The sequence below is a fragment of the Zosterops lateralis genome (assembly GCF_965231275.1).
Source record: "Zosterops lateralis genome assembly, chromosome: 1".
Lineage (NCBI taxonomy): Eukaryota > Metazoa > Chordata > Aves > Passeriformes > Zosteropidae > Zosterops > Zosterops lateralis.
This window is the reverse complement of record NC_139762.1, coordinates 83,534,654-83,559,985: the sequence shown is the minus strand read 5'-3', so window position 1 is coordinate 83,559,985 and position 25,332 is coordinate 83,534,654. Positions and strand designations below refer to the sequence as shown.

Here is a 25,332-nt window from a genome sequence, read left to right as displayed (position 1 = left end):
TTATTTTAACCTTTGAGACATTGGAAGTATAGTGAGAATGACATGGAAAAGTTAATAACAAATTGACCACTATAATAAAATTTTTCACCAAAATGCAGTTACCAGAGTTAGTAAGAAACACATGTAATATATACTCAGGATTTATCTGTGCTACCAAATAGCCTTGTTCAAATGCTGTCCTTCATGTTAAGATATCTGTGGTGAAAATTAAATAAGCAATAAAAAAAAAAAAAATCATTTAACCCTCTCTAGAGAACAAGTATATGCCTAGATAACTTATAAATCAAAACAAATTCCTGTCTTACAACTCCAATGTCAGTGACATTCAGTGCTCTTAGAGAATAAGAGAATAAGGACAGATGTATAATTTGTGATTAAATATTTTCTGATTAATGTTCTCAACACATATGAAATCCAGTGAATTAGAAACAGATTAGGCTTCGTGGTTAGGCTCAAGATTTTACTGAAATTCTTTTGTACGTTGGCCACCAGAGGGAGCCGGTGTTGTCCCAGATTCACAGTAGGAGCGCAACAAAGTATAACACTAAAAGTGAATTTCGACCTGATCTCACGCTTACTCAAAGTTTTTCAGTTTTTAGTTTTTGAATTAGTTTTTTCCTGCAACTAAAAATAAAAATTTATTTTGTTTCTATATTTTTTTAAAATCAGTTTCATCACAAATAAGAAAATGAAGATAAAATTATATTTTCAGGTGATGCCACTGTGATGGTGTTTTCCAGATGCAAGCTTGAAGTTTTGCTCTAAGCTGTCTCAAAGTATGGTGGCATATTGGGTTGGCTATTACATTGCATAGATATTGCCTCTGTATCTAGAGCAGCTGTGTCCAAAGTGTGGTAATTAGTGCATATGGTTGGTATAGGTGCTAAAAACATGCCTAAGTGCATAGGAGTAGGTCAAGTTTAATGCCGGTACAGAAAGACTTTGTTCTGCTAGGTGGATCTTATCAGCTTGGGTCTTAGAATTCTAAAATCATGACCAGATCAGTTTAGTATCCATCTTCTTTCACGGACAAAGTACTTCATTACCAGCAATTCAGTCACTTAGAGACTAAAATCTCTGATTTTCAAAACATCCTTAAATATCTTTTCTACATGTAATACTTACGGGTTTTTTCCTTACAGTTGGAATCTTTGAGGATCAAAATGATTGTTGTTTTTCTTACTGGGCAGATGGATTTTTTTTTTTTTTTTCCTTTTCTAGTGACAAGGCTGTAAAATAATACTAAACTTTGAATTCATTCCATTTTTATCTTCAGAAAATGTGATACTGGTCCAGCACTGAAAATTATTCTGGGCAGGTAAAGTATGGAGAAAAATATTCTAAATATATGAATAGAAAAAGGAAATATTTCTCTTCTTGTTGTTTTTCAACTGAAATTATTGAAAGCTGTCTATGGTATCTAGAGTGCTCCAGTAAATGCCAAGGGAGAATGGTAGAGAAATCATCCAGTTTGATTGTATGATGAGTTGCAAAGGCTTATGATGCATTTGTTTATTAAACATATGGCCATCCAATCTATCATATGCCCATCATCTGTCCCTTTATTCTGCTTTTTTAAAGTAAACTCTGTGGTCATGATTCTCATACCCTCATCATTTATGTTTACAGCCAGTTTAAACCCTCCTTATTGTTCTATCTTGGTATAAAAGTGCCTCTTTTTGAGAGCTGGGCTCTGTGTGTGTATGTATGACAGCAGTTCTGTCTTCTGAGCTTGGCTTCCAGTCACTACCATGACTCTCAATATATATTTAGTACATGCAGTAGGCACCATTTAACGTTCCATACAAAAATACATGTTATTTTAGAAGACAGAATGGAACTTATTCCATCCCTCGAAAATTACAGCCATGTTGTTTTCTGATGTCATTGTAAAACTATGGACTCCCCCCTCAAGGACAGTGAAACAAAATTGATGTCTCTGTTTACACTTCTTATTCATAAGCTTCTGCTATAGCAGCTCTGTGGCTAGAGAAGTCCACTGTTAAAATTCATAGGAAGTTGACAAAACAAAAGGTGATGTAATTAACTCTTTGTTTATCCAGGAGAGCTTACAGGTAATGCTAATTTTTGCTGAGGTGGATAAGGGATAAGGGGAAAAATGATCCCTGCAAGAATCCCCTGCTTTATTCCTCTTTTATTGCATATTCTTGTGTGGTACTCTGACACCATTTACTAGTGGTAAATGACTGTTGAAAGCATCAAGTCTAAAGAAAGAATGAATGACTCTAGGAACTGGCAATATACTAAATAGGTATCAGCTACTGAGTCCTTTGTATTCCTGGAATGTACCTCGAACATGAGAGATTTTTCTTTCTGTTCACTTCTAATAAGAAAATAGTAAATTTGAGTCACCAGATCTGCTTCGTTTTCTCATGCATTGCGAAAGCTCTAAGGAAGGAGACTGAGTCCTGGGTACAAACACTGGTTGGGGTAATTTCATATTCCCTTACATTCCCCTGCACTATGCTGCCTGCCTGTATGGGAAATAAAAGTTTCCAATATTTCTGCAATGATTTTGCAGACTTTGAGCCAGAAGTCAGTCTGACTGTAAGGGAGCACAATCACTTTGAACAGTCGAAGAAAATATTTTCTGGTTACATAAGTATGGGACTGCACCCCAGTGAATCAAATAGTCTTTCTAGACACATTTCCTGGTATTTAGATTTTTAATTGGCTACTTACCTATTTCATGTGGTGTGGAATAAATCTGAGCTTCCCTTTTCCCATCCTGACTAAATGTCAAGACATATTTCCTCATAATTCCTTTGCAGACCAGCTTTGCAATCCAGGTGGTCTGTGGATAAACTGTGAATGTTTCTTCCAAGTGAAACCAAATTCCCTGTTATCCTCTTCCTTTGTCAAAAGAAGAGCAATTTTAATTACAGGAGCTGTACATTTAATAACTGAGTGGCATCTTAGACATACTCTGCTGCCCTTGAATGGTGGAATGTGAATGGTGGAAGTCGTCATGGCCATACACATAGAACAACTTACACTTTATCAGTAACAAGTGGCACTAAACATCTGTGGTCAACCAAATACCTGCATGGGGTCCAAGTGTGTGTGTGAGAACTTTCATCCTGGGTGTGAATTTGAAGTTATGCCAGGTATACACAAGGTATGGGCCAAATCAAACTGGAAGGCTGGTGCTTTAAGTGGCATTTATAGTGCAAGGTCCTGCTGATTCAAATGCAGGCAATGCTCACAGAGGTGCAGTAAACAAACTGTTGAAGATTTTTCTCTGTTCCAGATAGGTGATGATTCTAATACCAAAGTGCTTTTCCATTTTTAGAGAGGCTTATACTCAGCTTTTCATATTACCACTTCTAAGTCAGTAAACACTGACTAAAATGCCTGCCTATTTTCTTAGAAATTGAGGATTCTGGCCATGCACATTCACTTCTGCGTTTTTGGGAACGAGGGAGCAAAAGGCTGAGAGCAGAGACGGCTTCTCTTTTGTCAGCTCCTTTTGTGGATTCCATAATTGGTTCCTGGCATGGACAAAATAATTACTTTCCAACCTACTACCATAAGGAAAGGTATGGTGTAATAGAGGACAAAGACCTAAAACAAAAGAAGATTGAAGAAAGAACAAGAAAAAAGGACTATGACAGACAAATACAATTTTTTCTTTCAAGACTATAGTGATTAAAAGGTGAAAGTTGGCTAAATATATGGTGCCCTCCCATAAACAGTGAAATACTGGTAGGGGATCATCTGCTTACTTGTTAGAGCAAACAAAACAACTAATTTTTCCACTTCAAGCATCTAATAAAAATTATTATTGTTTTCTCATTTTTAAAACGTGGGGAAACATTTTTCTTTCTCTTCCATGTTTTTTTTTTTTCTCATTTTTTTTACTTGACAAGAAGGTAAAAACTAAAAGAAAAATATTTTTACAGTTTGTAAAAACATAAAACTTAATAAGGAAATAGTTTCAACTTTTTTTTCTAAATTACAACAAAACATGCAAAAGATCTGGTTTTTAGGTGTGTCTATGGATTAAACAGTCAAGATTTTAATAAATATACTTCTTAAAACATAAGAATTATCACAAATTATATAAGAATTATAAAGAGTTTAACAAAAAGTAATTATTTGCTTTAAGTTCAATATGAGAACTTTGTTTACTTAACTTTTATTCATAAGAGATGGAGCATTTTGGAAGGCAAACAAACTCTTACGGACTTATTCTCCAGAAAGCCTCACAGTGGACTGCCAAGGACTCTAGAAGAGCCTATATAAGGACTGTAGAAGACCCTATATAACTTCTTGGTGGTGTTGGAAGTAGATGACACTTTGGGGTCTACTGAGTGAATGCATTGGTATCTTGGTTTTGTTCCAAAACCCTTTTAGGGTACTACTAGCCCCAGATGTGTTCAATCAATGCTTAGGAGTGATACAATTATTTTTTACCAAGTAAAACTTATGCAACTGTTCTCCCCAAAAATAGGAAACATCTTTTGGGGGTTTTTTGGTTGTGTTTTTTTTCCCCCACAGAAGAGATCCTATTCCAATTAAATACAATTTATATTAATATTTTATTGATTACTTACAGTTTAAAACTGTGTTTTTTCACTTCTAAAATCCTTCTCTGCTTGCCTGCAGAGAATTAGAACAATATGCTGATTAACTGACCAGTCAGTATGAAAACATTTAGGTTAAAAAAATAAAAAAAAAAAGGCATGCATATACTGTAATTTGCTTGTTTGCTCCACTCCCTTGTGGACATGCCCAGCTTCCTCTGTACCTGGCAGTTTTCCTGTTCTGTATTCATCATGCTAATCAATGGGATTCAGATGTTCCTGAAATAAAATCATTTGTCTTTAGTCTGCTCTTACAAAGCACACAGACTGTACTACAAAGCCTTTTCTTCACTTTCAGAGTACCTTAAATACATGCCACTGTTCATAATATAAGGCTTTGGCAATGTATCGATTGCTTTGTTTTACACAAAAAATCCTTGCACAGGGAAACTCCTTGTGGTTTTTTCCACAGACTTAAATTAGTGCCTGTGAGAAAATTAGCAGTCTGAAAGCAATTGAGACAGAAGTCTTTAAACTTTCATGCTGTAATGGGAAGAGTAATAACAAACCAAAAGCTTGATTCTGTGCTAGTTTGATAGGGGCCACTCTTAGGTGAGTGGAGAGTTTTATAATATCATGCTGAAATTGTGAGCAATCAGGAAAATTAAGGTAACACTTAAGCATTACTGTACAAACTGTACTGTACAAAGTGTAACAGTGGCCAGTCACACTTGCTAAAAATTTTTCTAAACACACTTCTTGGGAATGGTTTTACGCAAAAAAAAATTAACTGGTTCTTTGGAGTTTAAAAGATAAGGTGCCTTTTTATTTTAAATATAGCCTTTTAACTTTTAAATTAGGGATAAGACCGGAAAAGGGAGAAGGATAATAATGAATAAAAAGGGGGAAAATAGATGGAGATTAAAATTCCAGGACCTTGAGGTTCTTGCTTTTCAAAACCAAAAAGATTTGAGAATTTCTCATTTCCTATTTTCACTTTCTTATTTTCTTCCCACAGACCCCATCAAGTAATTCCTTAAGCATTTCTTTTGAACTTCTGTATTAATGACTGAGTTCTCTGATATCTAAACCCCACTGCACTTGGGGTTGAAGTTTTGCTGTGGTTCCTACTTCAGCATCATCCTACCCTCAGTATCCCTGATAGATAATAGAAAATGAGCTTTTATGTCAACACATATATGAAGAAAGTATCTGTGCTCTGTCCTTCTACCTTTGTTAAACTTTAGTAACTGAACTTCAGACTGTTATCCTTCCTGACTTATTCAGGAGAAGCTGGTAGCCAGTTTAAAAGTTACTGGAGAGTTTCATAGAAAAGCTTAAAACCTTCAATAGGGTGACCTTGTCAGCCTAATTTGAGGAGGAACTGATGCTAAAAAGAAAGAAACTCAAAAGGCATTTCCAAATTTCCCCCTTTTATGCTGATCCTATTTAAGCCCATTAACTTGGGTGAAAAATCTCCCAAACTAGCTTGCCTGTTTGGAGGGTATGATCATAGCAAACCTTCAAATTCTAGAAATGGCCCTGCTCCAGCAAAGCACTTAAGCATACTTAATCAGGTACCCCATTATACAGCATGCACATTATTATTGAATGAACTGTGTAAATGAAAGCCTTAAAATGCTTCACATGAATAAAAATGCAGACAAATTTTCCCTGTGGGGATTCATCCCATGCAGGAGATATCTGCAGCTTTGCATTTTAATCAGTGAACGGTCTGATCCTGCTGCCATTGAAGTCAGGGCAGAACCTAACTGCTGCAGTGGAAGCAGGATCTGATACTAACAGCACGTAATATGGAAAGGGAAATTTTTTTCCAAGTGGGTGTTCAGATGATGACCCATTTCTTGCATCAAGCTATTGTTCACCAGAGCACTAGAGATGGCACTGCCATAACATTTTACTATCCACAAATCAGTACAAAGCGTAACATCCAGTTACCGCTCTTGCGTGTTTGCATTTCTTCAAGTTAATAGGGAAAGAGAGCCCCAGGGCAAGGCATGATTGATGAGATAATTGACTTCACACAAGGACTGTGGAAGAGCAGGCCAAATTCAGCTCTGACTTAAGTATTTCTATCTTTGCTTATGTCTGAAATAATCTGATGTAGTCCATCTGCTGCCAAAGAGGAGTGGTGGCATGAAAGCAGTGTTCTTCTGTGAGCATTTTGTTCTCTACTTTTCCAGTATTCTTCTTCTTTCTAGGCTCCCAGGGAGAGCTTCAGTGTGCACTGCTGGAAAAGAGAGCTTCATGGATAGTATGTGGAGGTCATAGTATCAAAGAACCATAAAATGGTTTGGATTGGAAGGGACCGTAAAGATCATCTATAGTCTAACACCCCTGCTGTAGGCAGGGATACATTCCATTAGACCAGCTTGCTCAAAGCCTCATCCAACCTGACATTGAATACTTCTAGGGATGGGGAATCCATAACTTCTCTGGACAATCTATTGCAATATCAAAATGAAGAATTTCTTCCCAATGGCTAATCTAAACCCACCCTCTTCCAGTTTAAAGTCATTCTCTCTTGTCCTATTACTACATGCCTTTGTGAAAAATCTCTCTCCAGTTCTCTTGTAAGGTGCTTTTGCAAGGAGCTGAAAGGTGCTATGGGGTCTCCCCAGAGCCTTCTCTGCTCCAGGCTGAACAAACCCAGCTCTTACAGCCTGTCTCCACTGGAAAGGTGCTCCAGCCCCCTGATCATCTTCATGTCTTCTGGACTCAAGATACCTCCCTGCATTTGATTCTTGTCCCATGCTGTGGTTGCTTGGCTATGTCTTTGTCACTGAAAAAGAAGTCTGTCTTTTGCTGTAATTCCAAAGAACCAATTGCCCTTATGGGCCTCTGCAGCATGTATGTGCCTGTTTCCTGCTAGTTTAGATCCAGGGGCCCCTGGCAGTGTTTTAGGTAGAGAGTGTGATTGGCATGCACTCTCCTGGCCTCACTGCTCTTGGTTTGCCCTCATCCCAGCACATGAGTCTAGTCTTCAAAGGACCTAAGAAATGTTCTTTGAAAATGATACAATGCCCTTGCGGAGAGTATCACACAAGAACTTCAGGGAGATACTTCATGTACTCCAACCCTCAGTTTTCTTCCCTGCAAGAATAATTTTTTTCTTTCTGAAACTGGACCATTTCAGAAGAGAGACTTTTAGTGACAAGAAATGTCCATGTACTCAAAGTAGTGTCTCACTGGGTATATACTTTTACTGACATAATTGGATGTCTTACAGCTCCGAGAAGTACGATAGCAGAGTAATTCAGTGTGTATGTGCAGTAAAATGTGTTTTAACTCAGAAAAGAAATATGCTCTTCTAGGTTAAAATATTTCTGGAAATAATAATTGCCAAGCTAAACCACCAGACCAAGTTTATTGAGAAGCCTCTTGGAGACAAAAGCACGTATTCCACTGATCAGGAGATCCAAGAGGAGTCAGTTAATGTACATCAAAAGAGGTCAGAGTAGAGGTTTGTGTCTTTATACTATGGAGATGTATGAAAATGTTTTCATATCTAGATGTGGAGCTAGCTGTTGAAAGTCTCTGCAGGTATTTACATTATTGGTGGTTTGGCTGAAGTATGTCTTCGCCAATTAAATGGAGCCTTTTAGTGCCATTTTAATTGTAAGTTAGGTGGTTTGTTCACAAAACAATTTTCTCAGGGCTCTGTCTGACTTCAGATTATACTAAGGTACTATTCTATAAAAAGAGAAAGAGATGTAAGAAAAATTATGTGTACACTGATGAGGGAACTGGAGGGTTCTGCAAGAGTGATGAAATCCCATTTTGTTAATCGTCACTCAGCCTGTTATTCACTATCAGCTTTTGGTGTTAGGCAAAACCAGTATTTATTACCATTATTTCCTAGTAAGTCTGTGCTGATAGGAACTTTTTTTCTCAACAGTACAGCAGTTCTCAGTAGAAGTGCTTCTGTGCTCTGGACAAGTGTACTTTGTCCCCAAAATTAAGAGCAGCCATTCAAAATTTTTTATTTGTGTGTAATACCTAATGGTTTCAGTAATAGATTATTACAGATGACCTGATTCTCTTTCACCCTTCCTAACTTTCAAATCACTTTTAATTAGAAATAGATACACAATTGTGAGTAGAGTGATGTGTCTGTAGTATGGAAAGAGTTCTTTAATCCCACAAGGGTGCTTGTGCATATGTGTATGTGTGCTTGTTTTAGGGTTGGGTTTTTGTGTCTCTTTGTGGAGTTTGCTGGCAGCCAGTTGCTGGGGAAGGAAAGGATAATTACAATGCAAAACTGTTTTATGTTTTTCTCCTGTGGATGATGCTATAAATACGAAACTGCAGTAGAGATTTTATGGAATTGTTAACAAACTAAGGAAGAGAATGAATTGATGCAGAGTGCACAAGGGGGAAAAGATAGCAAAGTTTAAAAAGAAAAGTCGAGCAAATGGCCTTTTTTCTGTGGTCTTAAAAGTCACCTAATAAAACATGGTTTTATTGCATAGGTACACTAATCATTTCTGGTTTTAATCATTACACTGCATATGCTTTTCAAGCAATTTTATAGAGTGTGTTCTCTAAGGTGGCTCATGAAAATCACCTTCACAGTCCATTTGTTTAGATGCTGCAGTGTGCTTGAGTGAAAGCCAACCACCTCTGAAAGGGATGCAGATCACCCAAAATCTATCACTTAAGACTAGTAATTCCCAGCAAAATGGGGAGTGTGGGTTATTTCTTCACCAGGCTTGTTATACTAGGCAGTCTCTGGTTTTAGATCTTGATTTTCCTGTCCTTGCAAACATCCCCAAAGAGCCCTCTTATTTAACACAGTATGTTGCCAGTGTTGCATGTGGTGTTATGAAGTGTGAGTTTGAAGTTATCTATAATAGCTCTTAAATATATTTCTGTGTTATCTTCCTCCTCTAACCTACATTGTCTGCTTGCTGGTAGTCTTTTTGTACTGCATGGATTAGGCACCCTACCCCTCTCCTCACCTGAAGTAAGGGACCATCTAGAGCCCTGAAATCACCTTGTGAATCATTCTAGCTTGCTGTTCACCTCAGAAAGTGAACACCAGGAACTGTTGTGAAACTCTCCCCATCATACTTCATTGTGTATAAAAGGAAATTAACAACTCACACTACTGATTCATTTTCTAAAATCTGTCCTTCCCAAATCCAAGTGACAATGTTCTCTGGTTAATCAAGTAAAGATCTACTTTGACACATGATCCTTTTTCTGTCAAAGAGCATTTTACTCTTTTGTGTCGCTTTTATGACTTCTGATCCCTTTGAATAAGGAAGGCTAGTTACTGGCTAAGATGTAGAGTTGTCAGAGAGTCCAAACAAGGCTTTTATAAAAGCAAGGAGCTATTGGGTTCAAGAGGGTGCCAAAAAGGAGAGGATGAAAAGCAGTTCAGCAATAGCAGCAGCATTCTAGGTCAAATGGGCTTTGCAGGGGTCAGAGAGTCTTTTTCAGTCACTGAAGAAAGGATTGTGGGAAAGAAATAGGAATAATAAAGTCTAATATGTTGATTTTCCCCTGTCTGAAAATCTGTGCTGCATTAGTTCAGAAATTTTTCTTTGCTTGTTTGGCAGGTGGTAAAAATAAAGGTCTGAAATGGGAGAGGGTAGCAGACGTTTACTTGCAGGGGTAGCTTCCCCTGAGTCTTTCAAGAGGCAGCAGACATTTTAGGTAGTGTTGTTTTGAGAGAGACTTCACAATCGTTCTCAGTATATGTTTGAAAGGAAAAGCAAATATTAGTGCACAAATCTTCACAGCTGCTTGTACATGGAAAAAACAATGGAGGGCCTGGAACAGTCTTCAGCTCTCGTTCCCTGGCTTGATCCTATCTTGTATTGCCTTTGGTGTAGGAAATTCCATTGCCAAAAAAAGCTTTTGTGAAAGTTACAATACTTTGCTGTTGTGATATCAACTAACAACAGACAAGTTTAACCGCAAGGGAAGTGCTTAACTACCTCAAATTCATAAGGCAGGTTAAATGAGTCCACATTATCTTTACTTTTCTACCATAGGAGAGTAGACCTAGGTAGCTGAGCTAACTGTCATAAGTTTGGGATTGAGTATGGAAATGCTGAAGATTCACAGGGTGTAACTAATAACACTCCTTTTGTACCTTTCTGTCTGGTGAGACATGTCCTTTGTGAGTCTTTTCATTTTTGTTATTGGCTAGCATGTAAAGGGAAGGATTTACTTCTGTTTGCGGGTTTGCAGTGAGAATGACTTCAATTAAAGAGGCTATTGGAAAACATGAGGATGGGGCATAAGACTAGGAAGGAGACTGAAAATATCTCATTATGTGAGACTGGAAGTCGCATGTAGGGCTGTGTGAGTCAGCAACGTGCCCTTGCAGTGATGAAGCACTAACCACAGGCTGGGTTGCACTAGCAAGAGCACAGCCAGCAGATCACAGGAAATGATTATTCCCCTTTACTTGGCTACCATGAAGCCACATGTGAGTGCATTGTCCAGAAGTGAATCCAGTTTTGGGTTCTGCGTAACAAGATACTGACACACCAGAGCAGAAGCAACAGAGTCTGACAGGAATCATCAAGGATGTACATTAAGGTGCTGATGCAACAGGGCTTCAGTCCTCCCCCTGCAAAAGGGAAGGGTAAGGAGGGTTTGAATGCTATCTCGCATTTAAAGGAAGAGGAAAGACTGAGACAGACTCTTCTCTGAGATTCGCTGCAAAAACATAAGACTGCAACAGTGACAAGTTGCAGCTAGAAATTTTTTAATTTGACATTAAAATAATGTTCTTAAGTGGGGGAAGCATTAGATGTTGCCCAGGGAATGATTCATGTTTTTTTCCAGGGAGTCTGTTGGGTCTTCATGCTTGGAGATTTTTAAAGCTAAGCTGTTCAAGGCCCTGAGCTACTTTGTCAAAGCTGGAAGATAGCCTTGCTTTGAGGAGGACATTGAACTAGGTGACCTCCAGAGGTTCTTTCCAAATGAAACTGTTCTGTGATTCTGTGACCTAAATAAACTAAGCCAACATTAAGCTGCTCTACATCCTCATTTTGGAGAAGAGCTGGAGCTGCAGAGCATGGTACCTGAGCTTGGTATTTCCTGGCCTCTTTTTGAGTTCCAGAAGTTGGGAAAGGAGTGCTTTGGAATTGATCCATTCCCCCACTCCTCTAATACTATTGTTAAAGTATAGCAGTGGCCATTTATTTTCTCTTTGTTTCTTTTATGTTTTTAAAAAAGAAGAAAGTATGCATGTAGGCTCAAATATGCTAAGTAGCATGCTGAATTAAAATAATTTTAATGATGATAGGGAGACTATCCATTCCATTTTCTGCTTTATCTGCTCACTGAGTGATCTTTAACACTTGTCTCTACATACAGGGTTTTGATCCATGAGGAAAATGAGTAAAATGTGACAAGAACACATTGTACCTGTGTGAAAACCCTTGAGCTAATCCTGTGTTCTCCATTTTCATAATCTCTGTAAATAATTGCCATAACAAATGTTTTCTTTTCCTGTGTCTTCCATCAGCCTTCTTCCAAGGGTATGAAAAAAATGCACAGTATTTTAATACTGGTCTCTTGTGATGGTCTTAACTTTTTACTGCCAGGACAAATACTTAGAGCAGTGTTTCTTTCTCCTGCTAGAAGTTTTACATACTGTCAGTGAAAGAATTATGTTCTAATTTGGGGATCATTATAAGAATTAATATTCTTTAACATCATGAAGTTTGTGGTAATTTTTTACAACTTCATTATAATAGACCACTTGAACTACAGCAAAGCAATTATAGTCCATGAAAAGAAAGTTCTTTGGCAATGGAACAAATGATGAAAGAAATTGTAAAACAATTACCAACCTCTTAGCAAGAGTCAGATGAGTTAGAGAAACTCTACCTCTCTAAAACGATTGTGAAGGTTACTCATCCTGTAAGGGTTGAATCAACTGTTATGTCTTCTGTCTGTCCTTATTGAATATAATAACAAAACATCTGCAATACTTTAAAACCAGAAGGTCACAGCACTTCCTGAACAGTTACACTCTGTGCCCATTGGACTCAAAAGGAGTGATGACTTGGGCTTTGGCAACTGATTTTTTAAGTCCGGATGGGATAAGCATCTTTTGAACACTTACATCCACTTCTAATCTAATTCAAATTCAATGGTGGTTATTTTCATAATGGTAATCAAAGTGAATATTTTACCCATGGAAGTCTTCACACATTGAATTCAATCTTCATTTCTGAAAGTGCTGATTCGCATTTCAGCCAGGTGAGGTTTATCTGTCTCCCCATCACTGGCATTCTGGATGAGTAATGTGTACATATATGTGATATCAAACTGCACGAATGCAGATATGACTCCTCTAAACTCAAAGTTCAGTGTTTTCCTAATTACTTACAGGCTATTGAGATTAAAGCAACAAGATCTCTTTTGTGTTAAACAAGAAGCTCACATTCTTTACTTATGAGCTACTCTGCTCTTTCCCTCTTGATGATCACGGGCAACATTCTTACAAACAGACGTCCCAGTCCGCCCCTCTCTGCAAGAGAGCCTTTGTAACTTGTGGTTGACCTAATTGTGCAGCGACAGCACTGTTGCTGTGAATCTGGGGAGATCCCTGGTACAGCACTCATGTGAGCTTAGCAGTGTCTGCAGCCTGAAACAGACATAGGTAAGAAACAATGCAAGGCTTTGAAGGACTCTCTCCAGTTTCATGTGGGGGTGAGATGTCCCACGGAGATTTTAGAATAGCTTGGAGATCATGGATGGACTTCTACACACTTTTCAATATCACTCCCTACCTGGTGCCAGTGAATGGGGTCACGTTACTAAAAAATTGTTATATATTTGAAAACTCAGCCTTCTGTATAGAAATCTTTCATTACTATGTTATCTGTGGCATTTGTTATTTGTGTGTTCAGTCCTGAAGTACTTGTTGAATACTTTCTTAACCTGGATATATCTGCATGTGGTCCTGAGGATAAGAGCCTGAATTTGTCTCAGCATTATTACAGAAGAAAGAGAAAAAAATGTTGGGATTTTTCTTTATTTAGCCAACAAAAATCCTCAGTAGCACCATCACTGTGTTAGTGTAGGGTGGTTTTCTGCATGTGCATTCCCTCTGAGAAAAGAAAAATGCAAAAATTGCAAGGCAGAATCACATCTACTATTAAATGTTACCCTCTTCTCCTTGTAGAATTAGAAAGTTTTATGAAGTATTTTCTGTGTCCTGAAGACAAGACCACTCAGTAATTTTGAGGTAGGCTTTCTTCATGTCATGTGTCATTACCCAGTAATGCCCATTCCATCTTCAGTTTGCACCGGTGAAGACTTAATCAAGCATGTAGGAGGAAGAATAGTTCTTACTTAATCCATCCAGGAATGGCTCAAATTTGAAACAGGGGTGGTTTTGTGCTGCTCTTAGCTGAAACAAGGTTGTTAACATGACACAGAACCATCATGGTCATGTTTTATATGTGTGCTTTCATGTTCAGACAAGTAGTAGTGGCAATCAAAATGGTTTGTCTCAGCCAATAACTCTGTTCAGTGCCATGCATTAACTGTGTTAAAAATTCATGAATCTTCTTGATGAAGATAAAAAATAGGGAAGCACTTTGTCAAACTGATAGGCTTGAAGAAAGGGGAATATTTTAGTTTTGCTTGAGCTTAGGGAATTTAATCATTGGATAAAAAGATGTCTATTTGTATTTCCATGCTTCAGGATAAAACTGCTGTTGCATGAGGAGGTTCTTACTCTGGCCTGGATGATTCAGCTGCCGAGATCCAGACGTAACAGGGATCAATTCGCCTGTAGACTCTGATAATGAGATTGGTTTTCATTTTGTTTGTCAACATGTGAGGACAGTGGGCTGGGAGTGGGGATCCTGCTGTAGAGGAGCGAGAGACTTGCGTGTTGTTATTACGGCAGTAGGCAAGTAGGGTTCGGTGACCAAAATAATCTAAATCCCTGAACAGAAAGATGCAGGAAATAGTTGCAGGCAGGCAAGAAGAGGATGAGGAAATGGAAGAGACAGCAAAGGAGGAAAAGGCTGCCCCCCTCATGTTGGGATCTGGGAGTAGATATTTGGCTGTAAATTGCTGTGCCAGCTATAGGGTGGAGGTTTTTTTATGGCATCCATGTGGCAATAGATTTGTCATGTATTACAGAGAGGTCTTTTTGCATCAAGGTATATATACTGCATTGTGCATTACTTCAAAATCTTCCCGTGTGCTTTCACTCTTCAACTCTATAAATTGATTTCTTTGTTATCCACTTTTGTCCTGGTTTTAATATATTGTAACTTTATTAATGTTTGTTATTGGCCTTTTTTTGTTTGTCCAAAAGCCAAGAAGCCATATATTCGTACCTGATTGTTCACTGTCAGTTTTTGTGGGGTTTTATTATTTGATGTTCAATGTCAAAGTATTCATATTTATCCCTCATGTTAGTCTTTTCCTAACTGTAGTTCTATGATAAGCACACTAAAATCCATTCAGTGGCACATACTTTGTTCCTGTAATTACCATTTTAAAATGGAACAATCTCTGAGACTATATGCAGAATCTAGAACTAATGTTACAGAAAATAAGGTCAAAGAAATCAAATAACATTGCTTCCAAAGTTGCAATAGAGTCTTTGGATCATCTTCCATCATTAATATCAATGCTTGACAGCACTTAAAAGTTTAATCATGATTTGTAACCCTCTGAATTTTATTGCTTCTGCTGTCGGAAATCAATTTCAGTACTTAATGGCATCTTGTAACCTCAGTCAAGGAGAATGTTGGCTTGATTTTTATTCTAGTTTTACTTGAAACTTCACTGCTAAGCTATACTCTGAATTTTTTTTTTCTGTGACATTATTTGACACAGTTGTTTTCAGTTTTCTGACTTAAAGAAAATACTTTTGTGTACACAATGTAATTCAGAAGTATTTCTCTCTGTTGATCATTTTTATTGAGCTATAGCTTCATGTATTCTTCAAAAAGTTGTTGATTCTGAGCCTAAAATACAGTGAAGTGTATGTTTAATCTTATTCACATATTGCAGACCTGGGACTTCTCATTTAATTAACATCCACCACAAGTGTCTGGAAGATCAGACCATAAACTGTTGTTTAATCTTCCTGTTGCTTACTGAGGTTCAAGAAGAGAATGGAGCACACTTATAATTCCAAATTAAACATTTAGATTAGTCTTTATTGATTCCTTTTGATCGGGAAAAGTGTGTTTGGGCTTGATTCTGTGTTTCATCACTCAGTAATTTCAGTTCTTGAAATTATTGACCTGGTTGGGAGCTGTCCTTTAATGGCATAATTGCAGGATGAAATTGAGTACATTTCTTAAGAGAAATTAAAACTGTGTTTTTTACCAAAAAACACGAGAAGGGGTAGCTAATAGGAACCAAACTAAAACAGGCTGTAAGAAATTACGTTGTGTCTAATCTCCTCTCAAATTTTGCTGCTTTTAATAGAACTAAATGTGCAAAGGGTGTATCCCTTGATGTCCTTTATAAATAACTAAACATTGGAAAAATTTCTATTGTTAGTACTGTCTACTTTTCTGTACACAGGAGAATTTGTATGCTTTGAAAAATAGAAAAATTGAACAGTGATAAAATCACTGACACCCACTGGGCCAGCAGTAAATGTATTTTGGCAATTAAGTGTCCTGATTGGATTTTTCCCAGTCAGGACACTTAATTGGTAAAAATACTGCCCATTTTTACCTGTACATAGACTTCTTATTGAAAATGTCATTTGTTTGGCATAGAATAGAGATTATATTGTCACAAGGATTAATGAGTGATTTCTTTAACCACACTATTTAAACTTTAGTCCAATTCCTCAAGAAACTGTTCCCTTAATTCTTCAGAGAATTAAGGAAACTGATTTGCTATGGAAATTGTAAGACCCAAACCCCACAAGGACCAGTATAGCAAACCACATCTCTAAAAGCAAAGGATATAATTTTTGTCAGTTTTCAGATCATCTTTATCTCATATACAAATACTGAGCACCCTCCCTCACATTTCCTATGCATTTCATGTGGTTCTTCCAATTACAAAGGGGCAGCTCTCTGATTTATGTACTGATGACTTCCAGCTAACTTTCCTTGTTATATTTCATTTAGAGAGCCTGCTGTCTACACATGATAATGTTTATGTAGTGGATGACACAGTTCTTGAGCTATCGGAGGTGGAAGAAACGGCATCAGAAAGCAGCTGTTTTGCATCAGAGGATACCACAGAGGACTCAGGTGTTGTGAGCTCTCCATCTGACATTGTCTCTCTGGATTCACAAAATGACAGTATGAAGTTGAGGGACATCAGGCTGGTCAATGGCTACGTGGAGCCAGCTGAGGCGGATGCAGCGTGTGGCACCGAGACGTGCCCTGTGCGGAACACGTACTGTGACAGCGTGGGACCTGACAGTGCTCCACTGAGGTAAATATTTACTTGCCACCAGAGCTTGTCCTCCTGGTAGGGACTCATTTAAGAAAACCAACTTATACTTTCTTCTGCTCTTTCATAAACCAGTACCAATGCCAAGTGACTCCTCCCAGTGAAAAGCTCACTGCCAAATCCCCTCCAGCGACATACTTGTAGCAACAGGCAAAGGTCACTTTTGTGTTGGAACTTGTAGTTACATTTCTTGCAAAAGACCGCTGGCCTCTAGAGTTGATTTCTTCAAGGAGTCTGAAATAATTCTCTTACAGTTTGGTTTATTTTGTACTTCTGATAGCACCTGAAGTTTTTAAAAATGTTACCATATATTGATACGGGAAAATGACATTCAGGTCATATAATGGAAAATTCAAGCCACCAAAAGCCAGGTGGAAAAGGACTTTGTGCAGTGAACTTTGGAGATTGGTTTGGAAATGTTTGCATGCGTATATATATATATATATTTCTATATTTCTATGTGTATATATATCTGTTCACCTAATGCTAACCTCCACTGGTGTTATACTTTGGGGTGGGATTTTTTTCAGCATATTTCCTTTTTTTTCCCCTTTTTTTTTTCTTTTTTTCCATAAACAAACATTTTTCTACAGTTTTTTAAAGAAAATACAAGAACCTGGAGTTTAACTAGAAACAGCCTTCAAGCACAAATGACTCTGACACTGTTTGTTTGCCAAAACTCACATAGTTGGTGGCAGGGCTGCAAAGGGAACCCAAAATTTATAGGACTTTGCAAATACAAACTGGCCAAATAAGAAGCTGTGCCTCCGGCAAGGAGGGTGGCCTGGTAATACTGACAGGGATCCTCTCTGTGTGATGCTGCAGAGTCATGGGACAGGGGCCAGAAATTCCTCTGAATTCTCAGTTGACACAAAGTGTGTGATTTCTGGTCCCTCTCCATTCAGCTGCTAATCTGTACCCACTTCATAAAAGCATGTATCATGACCTAGTTATTTCCATCCACGTATTTCTGAGTGAGAACTTCATCTTGGATCATGCAGTGGGTGATAACTTAGGGATAAATTAGACCCAAGTCAGTATTTAACCTACTGGAATGATCTTGGGGTTTTTCTTTATCCATCAATAACAATGGGGACAAGGTCAAGCCTCACTTAGATGCTTACTCAACAATACATTTTTCTTGTGATTTTTACTTTCACAGTGTCTTAGGTCCTGATGCAGTTTCTATTGGAAGGATTAGATAGGCTGGTATAGTAACTGCAGTTAACATTCCAGACCTGATCCAAAAAAACAACCCATTATTTTCAGTAGGCTTATATTGGTCCTTTTGAGGTAAATAAGCTATCCCAATTTTCTTCAAAATGCAGGATCTAAAGTGGTTTGAAAAACACACATGCATGTTCAGTGGGGGAGGAAGAAGTTAGCATTTTATTGACCAAAGACATTAAAACAAAGCCCTGTAATAACAATACTAATCAGCTACAATTTGGGGGGATTTTTTTCTGGTTTTTTTTAATCAAATAAAAGATTAACCACAGGTCATTGTGACACACTCCCTCTTGAAAGTCAGTATTCCCTGCATCTTTCACCTCAGCCAAAGATACATATATTCTGTCCATGACATTTAGGTTTACCTTTGCCCCACAAACCCACACAATTTTCACTATTTGGAAAGAGTGCACAGAGAAGAGACAGTGGGATGTTTCATAAGCTGTCCAGCAGGACTTGAGTCCTTGCTGAGCCAAAGGAGTGGAAGTTGGAAGGATAGTGTGATGCACTGCCCATTGCAGTCAGAAAGGTGCTGAGAGGCCAGTGCTGCAGTGTCCTGTCCTGGGCCCCCAGTTCAAGAGAGAGACTGGAAAACTGGAGAGGGTCCAGTGGAGGGCCACTGAAGGGGCTGGGGCACTGGAGCACGTGAAGTATGAGTGGAATGGTTGTTCACATTGGGCAAGTGATTTTGGTAAGGAGGGACCTGGTTGCAGTCTCTCCCTAACAAAAGGAGGACTAGGAGGCTTCTCAGGCATACACTGTGAAAGGACAAGAAGCAACTGTCACCAGATGCTCCTAAGGAAATAAAATTTAAATATGAGGGAATTCCTTAAAATGGGAATGGTTAAGCAGTGGAAGAGACTCCCCAGACAAGCTGAGGAACCTCCACGTCTGGAGATTCTCAGAACTCCGCCAGGCAAAGGCTAGGGCAGTCTGTTCTGGTTTGAAATTAGCCCTGCATGTAGCAAGACACTGGGCTAGGCTTCTAACTTGTTTTTGGTTTGTTTGGTTTGTTTGGTTGTTTGTTTGGGTTTTTTTGGTGTTTTGGTGGTTTTTTTTGGTGTTTTTTTTTTGTTTGTTTGTTTGTTTTTATGTTTGTTTTGTGGTTTTTTTGTTTTTTTTTTTTTTTAATTGTGATTTTATAAAGCTAAATATTCTGTACTCATCTAATATATCTTTAGCTTAAAAATAGTGGTTTGTGACTGAAATAGAAGACAGTTGTTGTTTGGGGAATGCAGTTATTTTTCATAAATACTATTTACTTTTTGCTGGGACAGCAAAATTGCTCCAGATAAGCTTAGGGATATAGCAAAAAATTAACACTTATGATGTATTTCAGTCTTATGTCAGCAACCACTTAGACTGACACAACAGTGATGCTGAGAGTAGTATCTTTTAAAATGTTATACTCTGAATGTGCCAGTAATATTTGAAGGTAAATCCAATTCTACTCATAACCTACCTTTGTAAACAAAACAGCTTTGAAAATTGTCCTCCTCTAAATCCTTTTGAGGTCAAGCTGCTAAGTTTTTAAAAGCTACTTCCTAAGTGTAGAGGAAAGGGAAAAAATAGTTTTTAAAACTATTTGCCTGAAATTCTTGTTTTAATCAGATATAAATCAATTCTTAGTTCAATTTTGAGTACAGCCAAATTTGGAGAACATCAATTTCCATTTTCACTGTCAGAACAACTGCCACCCCACTAGTAAAATGTGTTGAGAACTCAGAAATTCTACAGAGTTCTTTGATGAATTCAGGACCAAACCAGCCTCTTAAATCCCCAGACAAGTCAAAATGCATTTCGTGTGAACAACTGACACCAAGATATACAGAGTTTTAAGTACATTCCATAAGCTACAAAATATAAAAGAAAATTTTACACAGAGTTTGCTCATTCCTTTCTATCTTCTACTTTGTACACTAGTGATCTAAACTCAATTCTAAAAGGAAGATAAGAACTAAGAAATTGGAAGAATGTTTTGCTACTGTAAAGTAGTAGGGGATAGCAGCAGTGAGACTGAGTTCTCCTTGAGTCTGAGTTCTACTGAAGCCAGAAATTTAATTTAGTGACTGACTTGGTTAAGGCTTGGGGAAAAAAGTTTAATAAGAATAATTGAAATATTTAGGGGTTTTTATACTGTAAAGCTGACTAAAATTGGGGTTTTCACCCAGTGAAATAACAAATTCCTATGAATTAGAAATTTAGCTATGTGCTAAAATAATTTCATACTCTGTATATTGTGAAAAGTACCCTTAAAGTGGAAGCAAATTATACTTGGAGTCTGAAGGGCTGTAAAAAAAGTCCAGGTAGTATTTTGCCCATCCATTGTGAAAAACTGCAATGAAGAGCAGTTGAAAAAAAGTTACCTTCAAGTCCACAGTTCTTACCTAGGTTTGCTCCAAAGAGTTAGCCTGTGCTCCAGGAGATCGAGAATATTTTGCCATGTTGCTTCCTTTAATTACTTGTATGCTTTGTTTTAAATTAATTTTTTCTTAGGGTTTCTGGAGTTGTTTACTGGATGTCCTAGGTGGTCTCTGCGTGGCTGTAATGCCTGATAACATTAGAATATCACAGCAGGGTCTTCATCTGCTGCTGAAGTCAAGGAAACTTGTGAGCATTTAAGGGTGCTGTCTCTGACATGGGATATGTTTGTCAGCACATAGCAGGGTAAGATTGTGGCCAGAATCAGAAATAACACCAACCACGGGCTTTGCACAAACAAATATGACAGCACAGCAGAGCTCCAATCTACTTCAGTTCCCAGAGCACAGAAACAAATTTATAAAAGAAGGTACATGGATTCCAGGATTCCAAGCTGGGGTCCTTTCTCTATGGTTTTAAATTTCTGTTCATGGTAGAAATTTGCAAATGCACTCTTTTCTGTTTGGTTTGGGGATTCTCGTTCAAGTAATCATAATCTAAATACACGTACTAATTAACAATTAGAATATCAAAACAAATGTCAAAACACTCTAGTTCTACTCTTAGCTCTGCCTTTAACCTGTTAAACCATCTTGGTTTCTTCGCCTGTGAGATCCCCTTCTGACACCTTTTTTTAACAGTAAAAACCCTAACACAGCTATCATATCTCACGATACATTTGTACAGTGCCTGGTAGAGCAGAATCCAGACCTCAGCTGGAGGTGCCAAGGGCTAAACCCATATAAATAATTGACTACATGCAACGTTTGCCTGTGAATGTTTTAATATTAACTGCTGAGTCTGAACATTGTACTACATAGTTCTCTTTATTCATATCCTTTCTTACGGTTGATGTCTTTGTGTTATGTATCTGTTCACCAAATTTTAATATATAGTGTTAAATGAGTAACAAGAAAACCACAGAGAAGCTGAAATGTTGCTTATGTAGCAGTAAGTACATCTCATGATCTCACAGTGTTGCAACCCTGTCCTCCCATACCCCCTCTTTTCCCATCCCTTGTGTGGTGTCATCACGCAAGCTCCTAGGGGCAGGGATCAGACAATTCTATACGCCTATAAAGCATCATGCACACCTACTGTCTGGAGCTTTATAAATAATTACACATTAAAAATTATGTTAAAATAATATTATTAGGGATGCTAGGCCATGTGCTCAACTCAAAGTTAGGTAACTTCCATATTAGGGCTCTGTGTGTAATCTTAGATTCTCCCCTTTTAACGTCAATTCCCCCCCATTTTGTACAGTATGATAACATCTCTGGTTACAGTGATGGGAGTCAATTTTATTTTCTTTCTAAGTTTCAGTACTCAATTAATAAAACAGATATGCTGCAGTTCACTCGTTTCAAATTCTCTTCTGGAGACAGAACTACTTCATTTCCTTTGGCTCTTTTTATCTTATTCATTGCACTGGTATTCACATGCTGTGCAGACTTTAATTCATTTCTCTGCACAGCGCTCATGTGATATGAAGAGGTGGCATTTTCCTGTTTTAGGGAAGGAGAGCTGATGGGCAGAGAGTCAAGGCAGAGTAGTGAACAGATAGACCATGCCAGGACCGCCCTTTTTTTAAGATAGCTGAGTATTAAATAGAATTTCATGTATCAGAATGCAGCTCTCCTTTTCCTCCAAACTTTGTTATCAGAAGACATTTAAACATTTTTCTTGAAATAAAATAATATTATGATTATGGGCATGATATTAATTGTCATGTGGACTGTCACCTCACAGAGGTGTGTAGTTTCTCAACTTTATAAGCAACTGAAATCAATGTTTTAGAGGGAGTCACTCTTATGAGTGGTTCTGCTGGCCTGTCTCAGAGAAGGAAAAACACTTGAAAATACCAGACTTTTTTTTTTTTTTTTTTTTTTTTTTTTTATTCTGAAAAGCTTTTAAATGTATTGAAATGTTTAAGAACTAAAAGTATTTTAAAATGTGAAGGGAACTTTGTAGTTATAAACATATAAATAAATACAGGTTTGTGTGTGACAAAAAGACAAAATACCTTGTAAATTTCTGAGAGTGATTTTCCCCTCCCTGAGTGTCTGCTCCAGTAGCCATGAGAGAGGAATATTTTTTCACGTACAGCTAGTGGAGGACATAGGGTGGGGGTGGGGGAACCCTCCAGAGATCAGTTTGCACTGTGGGTCTGGACAGAGATAATCCCATTTCCTCCCTTTCTCTTGGAAGGATTTGTTACCTTTGGCTCTGGTCAGGGTAGCTGAAGCTGCTGGGAGGACAGTTCTTTTAGTTGCCAACCTGAGAAGTACATGCTGTTTGCTATTAAACTGCTTGAGTTTTGAAGAGTTAGTTAAAAACAAAAGCTTGAAACGATAGGGGTGGGTGATCCTGTTCTGCTTAATTTTCAGTCCATTCACATTCAAATGTTACAGGGTTTTGTATTCCACTTGGGAAGGACAGGACAGAAGGAGAAGTCACTAGCTGGAGAGAATTCAGCACAGAAGCTGGTCAGAAAAAATAAAAATAGTGAGTGGCAGAAGGCAGGAAGGAAAGAGAAAAACTGCAGTGAAAAATAGCAGTGTATGTATGTATTATATATACCTCTGTGCGCAAACACATTCTGTATAATTACTTGTCACTTGTGACTGTCTCTGAGAAACAGGAGAAAGTTTAGTTCTGTTATTTCTCTATAGGATAGGTTTTATTTTAACTGGGTAGGGATGTTTCACTTTTTTGAAAACAGTTTCAAGGAGTAGGGAAGTAGAGAAAGGGTTAAAGGGACAGGGAGAACCTCAGGGAAGAAAAATTATTTAATTAAGACCCAGATGTCTGACAGATTTGCAAGCCTCTGCTTCTTACATAGTTTTCCTTCCTTATCTCTGGCTTTCCCTTTCCCCTTGTTCCAGAAAACTCTTCAAATTTGGAAACTTTAGTGCACTTTTTTTGCTGGCAATTCTACATGGAGGAAAGATATTATGGATTTTATGGTTAAGTAATAGATACAGTCATTCTAGGGCAAGTATACTTGATTAGCCTTTCTGTTAAACTCATCCACTGGAAAAATACTGTATGCTTTAGAGATGTAGAATATTTTAAATATTAGAGAGCAGCTTGGGTTGCTAAAGGCCTGGTCTTGGTTTACAGGAGAAGAAGGTTCAGGTCCTTTTCTGTTTCTATTTTTCTGTGTAAATCAAGAGAAGTTATTTGACTGTACCATCTATTAACTCGCAATGTTACATTGCACAGGTGATGTGGCTGTATTAAGATCTAAATCATGCTAGCCTACTTTCTTGACTATTTCTGGCAATTCAGTCTGCCTACAGGCTTTCCTATTTAGAAGCCGTTGCCAGAGGAGGGGGAGTGGGGGTACATCCAGCTGTATGGCAACTACAAGCTGCTGCTTATGCAGCAGGACCCTGGAACTGACATATGTCGTATATTCTGGAAGCTTAAATCACTCTGGTATGTAACAAGCTTAGACATTTCTAGCATTAAAACACAAAATGATACTACGCAAAAGCATATTTGTTTGCTTTCTATTTAGATTCTTGACCAGTAACCATGGAGGAAAGTTGTAAAAGGACTATAAACGTAGCTGCTGTTGAAAAATTGCTTCATTTTCTTCCTCGCCTCTATTTTCAAGTTCTTATTGTTAATTGGGTAGCAGTTTATCTGAAGACACTATTGGACCTGTGTATTACAAGATTGAAAAATAGTTTAATTCAATTTCTGATGACTTTTATTCAGCACAGATATAAATGAAGTGTAAAGACCTTTGTTTGATGTAGTCCCACAGAAGTAGAAATAGAACACAAACTAAAAATGGAATGGAAGTGATACCTGTACCTTGCTCTCAAAAATATGTTTTTATTGCTTTTTTTATTGCCTATCTAAGAACATAAAAAAGAAGGTTATCTGGTATTCAACAGAATATGACCATATGCTTTTTCCCTTTCCTACTTGCCTGCCAATTTCAGAAATCTTCCGTCAAACACAAGTGATGACTTTGCTATCTAACCAGTCCTGAATTTAGTTGTTTAGTCTAGAGCTTTTGAATTTTAACAGACTTCGGTTAAAAATTCATTCTCAAGTGCACAAGAGGCAGTAGAAATGAAAGATATCACTGGTCAGGTCACGGTTTCGGTGACTAGAAAGTCCAGCACTTAACATTAGCTGCTCTCCTGCTGCAGTTATATTACTTCCTTCAAAAGACATTTTTAAAAGTTACCTAGCCTAAGAAATGCAAAGAATGGAAAAATAGTCTCTAAGATTGTGAAAACCATTGGTTAATCCAGAAAACAGTTATCTCCGCTTTTGAAGAGTACTTTGCCACATCATTCACAAAAATGAATATATAAAACCCTGTGTTTACTTAATGCCATCTCTCTGGCCTGATTGAATAGCAAGTTGTTTTCAAAAATCTTCAGCCATATTTCCTACAACTTAAAATCCTTCAGCATGCATCTCTACTTTAACATCCACCTTGATATATACAAAAAGTAGAAGCATTTATCTTTGCAGCATTTGTGTAAGAGGTGAATATCATGGATTCATTTTAAAGAGGAAAAATTTGGATACAAAAAGATGGGTTAATGTAATTCCCCAAGACCAAACTGGGATGAGTGTCAGAGCTGGGAGGGGAGCCTAAATGTTCCAAAGCCCAGTCTTTGGAACTGGAATAACCATGTCAGTTTTCCATGTAGGTCAG

The 25,332-nt window shown here is 37.8% G+C and overlaps 1 protein-coding gene across 10 annotated transcripts in view; it reads left to right on the top strand.

Annotated features, from left to right (window-relative positions):
• Window positions 1–25,332, top strand: part of COBL (cordon-bleu WH2 repeat protein) — a 187,977-nt gene that overhangs the window by 145,041 nt on the left and 17,604 nt on the right. For all 10 annotated transcript variants that reach the window (XM_083864579.1, XM_083864581.1, XM_083864580.1 and 7 more), the window contains one exon: window positions 16,661–16,973. In XM_083864579.1, coding sequence (XP_083720705.1) covers window positions 16,661–16,973 — 313 coding nt within the window. The remainder of the gene's footprint in view (window positions 1–16,660; window positions 16,974–25,332) is intronic.